At 31.2% G+C, this 13,088-nt stretch overlaps 1 protein-coding gene across 2 annotated transcripts; it reads right to left on the bottom strand.

The window, feature by feature from the left end:
- Positions 1–6,118: 6,118 nt before the first annotated feature.
- LOC107496967 (uncharacterized) lies at positions 6,119–10,324 on the bottom strand. 2 transcript variants are annotated; one of them, XM_016118302.3, is made up of 6 exons: positions 9,889–10,324; positions 8,060–8,354; positions 7,655–7,793; positions 6,816–6,901; positions 6,531–6,696; positions 6,119–6,442 (listed from the first exon to the last, which is right to left on the bottom strand). In XM_016118302.3, exons 1-5 carry the CDS (start codon positions 10,161–10,163, stop codon positions 6,541–6,543), a joined length of 951 nt encoding a protein of 316 aa, XP_015973788.1. In that variant the 5' UTR covers positions 10,164–10,324; the 3' UTR covers positions 6,119–6,442; positions 6,531–6,540. The 2 variants fall into 2 exon arrangements, 1 of the variants encoding a protein (XP_015973788.1); XR_008001146.1 differs by lacking the exons at positions 6,119–6,442; positions 6,531–6,696; positions 6,816–6,901; positions 7,655–7,793; positions 8,060–8,354 and adding exons at positions 8,614–8,838; positions 9,360–9,560 and having other exon boundaries at positions 9,889–10,035.
- Positions 10,325–13,088: the final 2,764 nt, after the last annotated feature.

Below are 13,088 nucleotides of genomic sequence, written 5' to 3'. Positions count from 1 at the left end.
AAAAAAAAAAAAAAAAAACAAACACTATAGTTATATTATTATTTGAATATTACTGATAGTGTATAAATCTAGGGAAAGTATAGGGAGCCAATGGTCTAAGCGTACAATGTGTACAATGGAGATTTATGAAGTATTAGAGATATGACCATTAGTGTTATATTGTCTTGTCAGGTTACGTTTTTGGGATGAGTGGGTTAATGACATGGTATTAGAGTTCTAGATCCAAAAGGTCAAGGGTTCAATCTTTGGTGAACTCTAAAATCAACCTGGTATCCGGATGGTTATTCTGGATAGTATGGGTGATGTTCATTTTATTCATGAACCAAAGATTTAGTCCATTGTACACATTGTACACTTAGGCCATTGGCTTCCTAAGTACAAGGAGATTAATCTTAATCTAAATTGCTTCATTACTTTCTTTTCTTTTATAGTTGTTGGGACATTTTGTACTTTTTCTTTATAATTATATATCAGTTATGAACTCTGTTTAATTATTAAATTAGTTTTTTTCACAAATTGAATTGATTGAATAATTAGTTTGTTGTTGATCATCTATTTAAATAAGTATCAAATATTCAAATTTTTGTCTGTTATATATAATAATTCATTGACTAACAATTTATTAATTTTGAATTTGTTACATTAAAATATATCATAAAATAACCTAATATTTTTTCTAAAGAAAAAAGTTATTTATTTTTATATTATCTTACATTTCTTTCCAATTTTGGTCTAGGCGGAGAATTGAACAATGTAACTCCAGAAAAAGATTACAAAGTAATTTTCTTTTTTTTTTAAAAAAAAAACTCAGAAATATGGAAAGCTGTTGATATATGTGGCTGATGAGATATTGGGATTAACAAATATAATTAGATTAAGGTCTTTTTTGGATAAATAATTTAATTAAAATTTTTTTTTAAAATAATTTAAATAATAAATAATTATATTAAAAATAGTTAAAAAATTATTTTTACAACTTTTTAAATGAACCCTAAACCTATGGGCCGTTTAAATAAATATTTGACAGTGTAGTATGTGACACTTGTCTCTACTAACGTTTTATTAAAAGTTTTAAAACCTTGCACAGATTCATGTTCCTCCATTGCCGGATATGCAACAACTTCAAGTTAAATATATAAACAATATTTACTTAATTATTAATAATTTTGGAGTAGTATGCACTATGTAGTGGTTTTTTTATGCAACTAGTAGTATATACTTAGTGCTGGGTTTAAATATATAATATGCTCTTTTGAACGGACTAGATTCGATCTTATCGTCTTGCTTGAAGCATATAAAGAATATCAATAATTATTGAACAAAATAATTAGTGTTGTGTCGTGTGTGACTTCTGCTCGATCACTCCGATCCATGTGAATATGTGATATCCTTATTAGTAGTGTAATATATATTAGGGTAAAAAACGTAAATAAGCTAAGGGAGCTGAGAAATTACGTAAATCTGCTAAATTAAAAATTATTTCATAAATGAGCTAAAGTACATTATTATATAATTTGAATTAGGTTGGTTCGAACTACAAAAATATATGATTCGAATCAAGGTAGCTTGAATATTGATGAAACAAGTGATGCATGTAATTCGAACCTAGTTGGTTCGAACTAGAATTGAGAGTAATTCGAACCAGGTAAGTTCGAATTACACGTTTGAACGCTTCAACAAGTAATTCGAACCTAATTGATTCGAATTAGTCAAAGTTTGCCTCGAATAGTAATTCGAATTATGTTTTTAAAAAATTAGTAATTTATTAAAAAAATTTATTAAAAAAATTAATAATTTAAAAATTAAAAAATATATATTTTATTTCATACGTTAAAAAAAAGCTAACAAAATATTTAATTACGAGACTTTTTTAAAATATTAATGAACTATCAATTCGAATTCTATACAATACTTTTTTGTCTATTTTTAATAGCTTATGAATATTTTTTAATAAATTTTTTTAAATTATACTACAAATAATATTTTATCCTATGCAAAATAATTTAAAAAAATGGCTTAGAAAATGTTTGGAGTACTATAAAAATTTGTAATGTTCTAATAACTTAGGTAAATACATGAATGTACTCAAATTTTAAATAAAATATTCTACAAAGTCAATAATAATTTAGAAATGAAAGAAAATATTTTATTCCATACAAAATAACTAAAAAATATATTTTATTCTGTACAAAATAATTTTAAAAAATGGCTTAAAAGATGTTATGAGTACTATAAAAATTTGTAATATTCTAGTGATCTAGGTAAATACATGATAAAAATATTTTTTCTTTAATTTCTAAATTATTAGTGACTATATAGAGTATTTCTTTAATGTCCTAAGTCATTAGGACATTACATATTTTGATAGTACTTCTAAAATTTTTTAAGCCATTTTTTAAATTATTTTACATAGAATAAAACATTTTTTGTGGTATAATTTAAATAAATTTATTAAAAAATATTCATTAGCTATAAAAAATGGGTAAAAGAGTACTGTATAGAATTCGAATTGCTCACCATATAATATAATTTGAATCAGAGTGATTCAAACTTTCACATGCGTAATTCAAATCATGTAATATCTCACCATATAATTTAAATAATTTTATTAAAAATTATCATGAATATTTTTTAATAAATTTATTTAAATTATACCACAAAAAAATATTTTATTCTATGCAAAATAATTTAAAAAATGGCTTAAAAAATGTTAGAAGTACTATAAAATTTGTAATGTACTAATGACTTAGGACATTAAAGAAATACTCCACATAGTCACTAATAATTTAGAAATTAAAGAAAAAATATTTTTATCATGTATTTACCTAAATCCAAACCAACTAGGTTCGAATTACTTGCTGAAGCGTCCAAACGTGTAATTCGAACTCACCTAGTTCGAATTACTCTCAATCCTAGTTCGAACCAACTAGGTTCGAATTACATGCATCACTTGTTCCATCAATATTCGAGCTACCTTAGTTAGAATTATGTGTTTTTGTAGTTCGAGCCAACCTGGTTCGAATTATATAATAATGTACTTTGACTCATTAGTGAAGCAATTTTCAATTTGATGAATTTGTGTAATTTCTCAACTCCTTTGGCTTATTTACGTTTTTTACCTTATATATTATATAGTTATTTAAAAGGTAAATAAATATTCAAGCTCCGTTTTTCTTGTATGAAAGAGTTGAACTTTATTAATCAAAGTTATTAATACAATAGATAAGAAATTCAGTAATACAACAACGCATTACAAAACTCTTCCTATACATGAAGTAGGGATGACAAATAGACCACAATTTACTGTATCAGCCAGTTTAACCAGCTAAAAAAGATGAATTAGACATTAAATTTGAGTTCGGAAAAAAAAAATCCACTTTCAAGTTATGCAAAAAAAATCCTTTTTTTTTCTTAATTGTAACCTGCTAAATTGAATATGTTAACTATAATATTTTTAAATGAAAAAATATAAAAAATCAATTTGTAGTTACCAATTTTAGAATAGAAAATTTATAATTTAAAAATCTAGATTTTAAAATAAACAAAATAATTATAAAAAAATTAACTGATATTAAAAAAAAGTTAATCATCTATTTTTTTTAAATTATAAGTTATCATATTTAACATATTAGCTTAAATTCAAACTCAAATTTAATTTACAAATTTACTAACTCATCTTATTAAACTATTAACAAGATAAGTGAAATTCGAACTAGTTCACATAACTTACTATTTATATGTCACTTAAAGTAGCCACACATTGAACTTTTTTGTATCATCTCACCTATATAGCACCTCACTTTTTCTCCACCAACATTTAAATATCCTCCCACCACATATACTTGTTTATATCACTTCTATACACATCACACAATCATCAAATAAATGTATTATCAATTACCCCTATTGCCATTTTCACTCCCAAACTCTCTTTTACTTTTCTTCTAACACATTATTATTGGTTAACCAACTCATTAATCTGTCCCCAAACACTTTTTCAATGAATTATTTTGCTCTCGAAGATAGTCGTATTTCTATATCTTCAATTTGGCCATATAGTAGTAAAGAAAAAAATAGACCATTTTTCTTTTGTCATGTTATAAACTTCTTGACTTTCTCAATTTTCAAACCATGTTATACTGTCTTTAGCACCTATCCAATTTACTCTACCACTACACAAAATCAGCCACCTTAGTTTTCAAGTAAAATTTACTTCTAGAATGCCAAAGGAAGTAAGGTCATACATTCATAATACGGGGGCCTTTGTCCTCATTTTGAGCAGATACGCTCCTCATTCATGATCTAATGATTATAATAATTGACTTATTAACCTCCAAATTAATAACTCTTCCAACAATCTTGACGAAGCTTTTAAGAGAACGATTATGAGACAAGTCATTTCTCATAGATTATCTTCGTTCAAGTTCTTATAAGAAAAATATTTGGAAGTCATTGGAATTTATTGTTTTTGACCATTACTTAATTATCAACTCAATTTCTTTAGTCTAATAATTTAACAACATATTTTATTCTATATTTTTAAATACTCTATTGAATACCTTTTTATGACCCTCTAAACATTTCTCTCCTTATAAATACCTTATGATATGAACCATTTTCCCGAACTCATTCACACTAGCTCCTTAACTTAGCCATGAAAGTCTTTGCAAGTACATTGCCTATCCACTAAGAATCTGAAACTTCACGTAGAGCTCACAAATTTGCTTGCTATTCAAAGTCTCATTTACCAAAATTTTCAAGTCCTTCTGATGTAACTTGTAACAATATAATTATTACTAATATATTCTTTAAAAGAAATGCATGCTATCAAATAAAATATTAGAATTAAATCAATTTTCATGTTTGATTCTTAAACAAAACATTCCTGTCTTATCAACTTAAATTAAAAAAAATTATGATAATATTTGGAAAAAATCGTAAAAAAATTTAAATTAACGAAGAGGAATTAGAAAGATGTTCAATTAACCACACTAAACAAAATAAAAAATAACCAGACCTACTTGATAAGTTGGGCCATATATATATTCAAGAGTTTGAAAAATAATTTCTGCCAAATAAAAAATAATAATTAGATTTTGGACTATACCACAAGATTTTTTTTTTTGAGAGATCACAAGATACTTCAAAACACGCCCACGCCCACGCCCATTTAAAACCGTCTATCTGTTTTACAAGCCTGGTTCTGAAATGTGAACTAGCCCATGAATTGAATATATAACTCCACAATTTCTCGAAGGCAACTATGAGTCCAATAGTGTAAAACAAACTACATACAAAGCAATAGGAATAAAATTATATTATGGCTAACCAAGTTGCGTTGGCCTAATGGTTAGCTCACTAATCCGCTTAAACAACAGGAAAATAAAGGGTTACAATAGCCTCCTCCTTGTCTAGCGGGACTAGACAAAGACAACAAGACAAGGGGAGGCTATTGTAACCCTTTATTTTCCTCCTCTTACAATCCATATCTCATTTGTTCTTCCTCACCCTTCAATTTCATAGCATTTTGTATTGGTTTGTATAGTTCTTTTGATTGTCACATCACATGTCAAAATTGAATATCTCTAGTTGGAGTCTTGCAGTGCTAGCACAACTGTGCTTGTGACAACATTAGAGTTGAAAACCTCCTTAAAGTAATGGTTGGAGCTACATTGAAGTAATAGATCTCTTTCCACAATATTAGGTACATTTAATTTGTGTTTTCATTTTCTTTTTTTATTTTTAAAATTGTCAAGATAAAAGATAAAAACAAGAAGTAAAAACAATCCTATTTTCTCTTTTGACTTCACAAAATCCTGAAAACGGAAAATGAAAACAAAAAATAGAAACAAAAGCCAATCCACCCTAGAGATTGTTTCATATTAACTTGGTTTTTGATCTTTTGATGTGTCCAAGGATATTGGCAAGAAGTGTAAGGAAACGATTAGATGCGTATGCTATAGCCATTGATCAAAAGAGGCAACATGTATTGGATATTCAAAAACCAATAGCAGTATTTGCGCATTGGCGCAACTTTCTTAACTAAAAAGTAAAAACCCAACATGAATCAGTACAAGAAACATAGCTATGTGCAAGGGTTGATTATCAAAACTAATGATGACAAAATAAGGATGCATTTCATGTAACTCTCTAATTACAATCCAGTATCAATAGATAGGAAAACTAGAAAAGAAAAAATCCTATGCATAATCCTTCGTAGCTACATCCCATGAAATCCTCGATCGGTCTAAAAAGTGAAGATGATTTCTTAAGAGGTGCTTGGATGATATGATAATGGAGCAATGTGTTCACCAAATAGGACAGAATATCCTTCTTCGAATGCAAGGCAACTGCCACTTTCATAGACTATATTTGAAGCCTTGGCAGGACAAAACCCAAGAAGGCATGCCACGATTCATCGAGTAACAGCCACTTTCATGTTCTGTTTATAACAGTGTAATCTCAATGGACTAAGCTATATAATTTTGTTGGCGAATTTTCGTATCAATGTAAAGTTGGAAACAACCAACCTGATCAAAACTACTGGTTTTTCTTGAGACTGGATGCGGAAAAGGCTGATTTCGGTGTTTGACTGGACCTTGTTTTACTGGCATCCAGATTAGAACTTCTAATAATGAAAAGGAAAGTCTCAACAAGCATGGCCACCACCAACCCAAGAATTCCTCCAGCAGCATTCTGTACCATAGATAAGAGAGGAAGAAAGAAAAAGGATAATCAAGAGGAGATTCCACTTGGCTAACGACTAAAACTAAACTAATTGAGGATAATAATGAAAAACAGATTTTAGAGGGTACCATGGCAGGACTGTGATTAAACAATGCTCTAAATGCAGCATAACCAACTAGATAGCCAGTAAACATGGTAACCACCACATGTAATCCTGAAAAAATGTTCAATAATAAAAAATAAATGGTTAGTAATACAACATGTATAGATGAATATTTGCCAAATAACATGCTTAAAAGAAAAGGCAGAAAACTATAGATTTCGGTCATCTAAATTTTATTTCCTTATTTCATAATAGTATAACAAATAGAATATTCAAGGGACTAATTTTTAAATAATATCAGAACTCCCAATCACAGAAGAGAGTTGAATCGACAAGGAAAAGTTATTGCCATCTTATAATGGAAAAGGAACAAATATCGAGAGTAAACTAAACAGAACGTATTTGAACTTGTGAAAATGTCATTAACCATTTGTCTAAAGTTTTATCCTTCCGAAAGTTTTCAGCTATTAGATTACAAATAATTATCTTGTACATAATCCAATGAAAAAAAAAGGTAATCCAGTACCCCAAGCTCCTTTTCACCTCCAATTACAGCCAAAATAGGATTTTAAGGTAAATCATACTACCAAATCCAAGTATCCCACCAAAGACATTCATGCGAGTAAGTTAAAAAACCAAAGCTTCCACAACTTCAAAAGGCACAACTTAAACAGTTGAATTGATCCATGTTTCATTTGAGTAACATGGGAAGCAAATCATGAAAGCAAAAGTAATACTTTCTCATTTCACAAATAACAAAACTAACAAACAAAGAAGGATCTATAGCTACATAAAACACTAGACTAGACTATGATATTACAAACTATAGTCCAAGAGATAAGACTTAATTGGAAAGGTAATTACCAAATCCTAACTGGTCCTTGTAAGAAGAGAATGGTTCCTCAACTTCCTTCTTTGGTGCAATGTCCTTCACTAGCTCTTGATAAGCTTTCCTTTCAGCCAAGTCTTGCAACTTTTTCAGCCTTGACTTCAATTCTTCACTCTTCACAAACCGAAGGAACAACACAATAATCACTCATATGATGAAATTTCACCATGAATTGGAGACAAATACAGTAATGCACCATCTAATTTTCGAAATTCCAATTGTTCTTCCTATCTAAGTAACAATTTTTAGGGTTAAACAAGATCAAGTACAAATTTTGAAGCTGGAAGATTTGAGAAACAAAAATTAGGACAGCCGTAACAATCGAAATTTAAATTGAGAAATTAAATTGAAAAATGGGAACTAGAGTTTTGACTTTTGACCTTCTGCCTGGGCTTCGGGCTAGAGAAGACGAATCGCGTGCCGGAGAAGAGTTGGGTCAATTCGGGTCGGGTGGATGGATCAGAGGCCATCCAGACAGAGCGGAGAGGCTCGTATGAAAGCTCAGATTGGGAGAGAAGATCAGCGGATGTGTGTCGGAGGTGGTGGGAGAGATTAGGGTCTTGAGAGGCTCCAGAGAGGAAAACCCTAATTGATTCGGTGGTGGATATTACTAATCCGACCCGGTTTGAATCATTGGTAGCCATTGTTGCGTGGTTGATGCTGCTGCTGCTCCTACTGCAGGAGAGACGAATGAGTAGTCATGAAATAGAGGAAGGAACAAGGTAAGTCAAAGTTTGGGTGTTCGCGGTGCGGTTTGGTTCGGTTTTTGAGAGAAAAGTCATCCGATCCGGTCGTTTAATTAAACTGCGGTTCGGTTTGGTTCGGTTTTTTTCTCAAGGTCATCCGAACCAAACTAAACCAAATAAAATCGGTTTGGTTTGGTTCGGTTTGTTCGGTTTTTTTCAATCAATTCAAAAAGAATACTACCATACTATTTTACAAAGTCATATCATTGACTACGACAAACACGAATACACAATAACTAACAAAGTCTTGATCTAATGAAATTTAACGACAAAAGAAATTCAAATACGACAATTAAAGATGTTTAAAAGTTCAGTAGTCAACACAACTGAAAGATAAAAATAAATTTTCAAGTCATGGACGGGTTGAAAGCGCTTGCCAGTGAATTGAAGTAGAAGACATGACTTCCCAACTCCTATAATAATAAAACAAGAAGGCTACATAAGTAACTTCTCTCCATAAATAAACTACTGCTCATAATATTACATATACACTTTGAACACAATACATATATGAAATGAAAACAAACAGACTACAACTTCAATTAGCTTTGTTAAAGTTGATTAGTCATTAGAAGCTGTGAACAACTGCAAAAGCATTAATAGTTCATATTTTGGATGTCAATGGTATTGGGGGAAAAATTGGGAACCAGATGGGATCAGCATCAAATCAATCCAGCTACGATATTAATTTTATGCACCAAATAAGATCATAAAAACACAGAGAAACTATAAGCTTAAAAAAGAGATCCCAAATGGAAGCTGGAAAAGCGCCACGCGTACAAAAGAATCAAGCATTAAAATTTCCAGAATTCTCAACAATTGAAAAGCTGAACCCCATGGGGTAATTAAGAAAATTGAACAATTATTATAATAAATTGATCATAAGATTCATAAAAGCTATATCATAAAAATCAGGGGAAATAATTGGAATTACCGTTATCACCGATGATGATGTTGGGGTCAGTGGTGTGGTGGGAGACTGGGAGCTGCTGTGTTGAACTCTTGATCATGGCCAGAACCCAGAAATTTATAACCAGCAATCCAACAATACCAAATTCTTAACAATAAACTGAATAATACGCTGATCTCAATACACTGAACAATAATTCAATAACCAGCAATTCCTGAACAAAACCTAAACAATGTCATCTAATTACTTGATGTTAACTATTTAAAACAAAATCTGTTTATGAGTGATTGTTATTGTTATTAGTATTATTGTTGTTAGTTGTGGTGGTGGTAAATAGCAAGTGTCAGATGAGTATTTCAGTAAATCAACAACAAATAAATTAAACCATGAATAAAAACCAGCAACAAATAAATATATACCGAAATGGAAATTGAACAACAATATACAAAAATCAACAATAAATTAAACCATGAACAAAAATTAGCAACAAATATACACTGAAACAGAAATTGAACAACAATGAATCAATGATTATTGAACAAAAATTGAATACCTAAATTGGAGGCTCCTTATCTGACTTGACTCGATGGCGGCTGCTATCCGTGTCTCCGCGAGGCCAGAAACGATGCTGTGGGTGGCTGGGTGGTGCTGTCTCCGCGAGGCCAGAAACGATGCTGTGGGTGGTGACGCGGGTGGTGCTGGCTCTGCGACGATGGTGTTGGCTGGTGCTGTCTGCGAGGAGGTGCTGGGACGAAAGGTTCGGCGGCGCTGTGTGAAAGACTGGAAGGGTTCGGTGGCGCTGGGAGGTGGTGAGAGGAAGGGGTTCATTAGCGCAGGGAGATGGTGGGAGGAAGGGGTTCACGCATGTTGGGAGTGGGAGGTGCTGGCTGCTGCGAGACTGGGAGTGGGTTTCGAAAGTAGAGAGCGCAGAGTGAATGTGAGGGTTGGCGGCTAGGTTAGGTTATGCTGTGAGGGGGTTGGGGGGTGGGGGGGGGGTTGGTTTTATTTGTTTTTTTTTAACCGGTTCGGTTCGGTTCGGTTAGAGTTTTCATTGTCAAAACCGAAAACCGAACCGAACCGTAATAAAAACAGCAAAATATAATTTTTTCGGTTTTTTCGGTTTTCGGTTTATTCGGTTTTCGATTTTTTCGGTTCGGTCGATCGGTTTTGTTCGGTCCGGATCGGTTTTGAACACCCCTACTTCCCTCATAAGTTTATCACTAAGTAGTACTAAGTAGTATGTTGTGTATGTGGACTCAGTTTTAATTTGATAAAAATTATAACTCCAAAGTTCAAGTATAATAACATCATAAAGCAAACAGTGGGTAAAAGAAAAGCTGTCAAAACCCTTTGATTACTCTTGAAAAAGCAAATAATGAGATATTGTTGTTGTTCTTTTCTTTATCTATTTTTTTCCTTCTTTAAATTTTGTTAAACAAGCATGAGGATAAATACAAAAATCTTTTTTCTTCTATTGTGATACTTGTATTCACTATCAATTGAATCATCTCTGCAGTAAAGAATAATACAAGTAACTTCTGTTAGGTACCTAATTATTTTTGTAAAGATCTAAGTGGATGTTACTTCTGTCAAGTGTCAAGATATTTTTTTATACTAAATAGATGTTACTTTAACAGAAGTCATGTGAATGAAAAATCAAAAAAGCTTATCCCACATAAATAACTATAAATTTGTCATCATACTAAAATGCAATGAAAGGAATCATAATATTCATTCAACTTATCCATATAATTTGCAACGCTGTCGATACAGGAATTCATCATGTACAAAAGTAATAAACAATGTGATCATACGATTCATGTCATTAGCACATCTCTGTCATGCACAGATATAGAGTTCTCTTCCAACAATGTTGCAAGCTGAATAAATAATGTGATCATACGATTCATGTCATTAGCATCACCCCGATTCTTTGCCCTGTGATGGATAAGCACACAAATGACCAACCATTAAACATGAATATTGTTGAAAAATAAAGAACATCAAGCGTGCAAGGTGAAACACCCTTTCTTATGACCTAATAAAGACATGCTAAATGAACAATTCCAAAACAGAAGTAACTGAATCTCAGGATGTAAAAGTAAGATGTATGTGAAATTGCCAAACAGCATAAAAATTTAAAGTATAACAACAAAACAGTTATAGAGCTTAGAATTTAACATATGAACTTCCATGGTAAGAACCAGATTATGAGAAAATTATAACAAAATATGGTCCCTTTTGTTATTTTATTTATTTTAAGAAGTCCCTTTTTTAGTGAAGATGTTCTTTTGTTTATTATGATTGGCAACATAAGTCAGCAGATCTTACTTACTTCATTAAAATGTCTCCAATCATAGTAATAATATATATCCAATTTATCAAAAAAAAAAAGAGGGAATTACAATCTCCATCCAAGGAGACAGAAGAATAGAAGAAAGAAAACTTACTTTATAGCATCACGGCATATTCTACTTATGTCCTCCTTGACAGAGCTCAAACCATGGCCAATATAATATCCATTTTTCACTCTAGCCTCAATTCCCGCAACCTATTAAAAATAAAAGAATATGACAAATTAAATTATGATATCAAAGTTTTAATCGGTTCGGTTCGGTTAGGGTTTTCATTGTCAAAACCGAAAACCGAACCGAACCGCAATAAAAACAGCAAAATATAATTTTTTCGGTTTTTTTGGTTTTCGGTTTATTCGATTTTCGGTTTTTTCGGTTCGGTCGATCGGTTTTGTTCGGTCCGGATCGGTTTTGAACACCCCTAAGTCAAACCGTAGTTAAACTACTTTAATTAAATATACAAATAAATTATTAAAATTCAATGATTTTTCAGTTTCATATAATCAAGGTTTTGAAAATCAGACCGGTCATCGAACTACTCTAATTATTGGTTTATTAGTTCAATTAAAAAAACCGTTTATAATAAATACCTAATTCAATAAAAATTCAATGAATAAAGTAATTAGTTCTAAACACTCTTCTCCTGCATTTTTTTACTTCAAAAGAGATTATAAACAACTAGTTCTATCAATAAAAAAAACTACAATGATATGCAATACCAAAAATAGGCCAATAATAAAGAGGTCTGCTACGCATACAAGTTTTTTTGGCTTAGAAGTCTTACAAATCTAATAAAACACACGCATTACATTTAATTAACGCATTACACACTTCCACATTCAAGAGTAAATAAAACGCATGTTATTCAACAACTTTCTGTTTCCAAAGCGCGCTACTCACCATGCATTATGAACGACTCTTCTTCTTCTTCCTCCATGAAAATAATTTTCTTGCCAAATTTAAAGATAATGGAACTTCAGAAATACACCCAAACGATTACAGAAATACATCCAAAGGATTACAGAAATACACCCAAAGAATTTAAGAAATACACCCAAAATTCGTTGAAGTACACCTTATGCATATTTCAGAACTCTTTCTCTTTCTCTTCCTCATCTTCTGCTTCTTCTTCTTCAAAAACGATTTCATTTGATGTCAAAAAAATGGAAATCGAGAATAACGAAGAAAGAAAACAGAGAAAAAAGCACGTAAATAAAGAAGAAGAACAGAAAGAGGAAGAAGAACGTGCAGCAAGAAGAAGAAGGAGAAAGAAAAGGCAAGAAAAGAAAGAAAAGAAGAGGAAGAGGAAGAAGAACGTGCAAGAAGAAGAAGAACGAGAAAGAGAAAGTAAGAAACGAAAGAAAAAAAGAAGAAGAACGTGCAGCAAGAAGAAGAAGAA

Source organism: Arachis duranensis, chromosome 7 (assembly GCF_000817695.3).
Source record: "Arachis duranensis cultivar V14167 chromosome 7, aradu.V14167.gnm2.J7QH, whole genome shotgun sequence".
NCBI lineage: Eukaryota > Viridiplantae > Streptophyta > Magnoliopsida > Fabales > Fabaceae > Arachis > Arachis duranensis.
The sequence above is the reverse complement of the archived record's forward strand: the minus strand, read 5'-3'. Positions and strand labels throughout refer to the sequence as shown.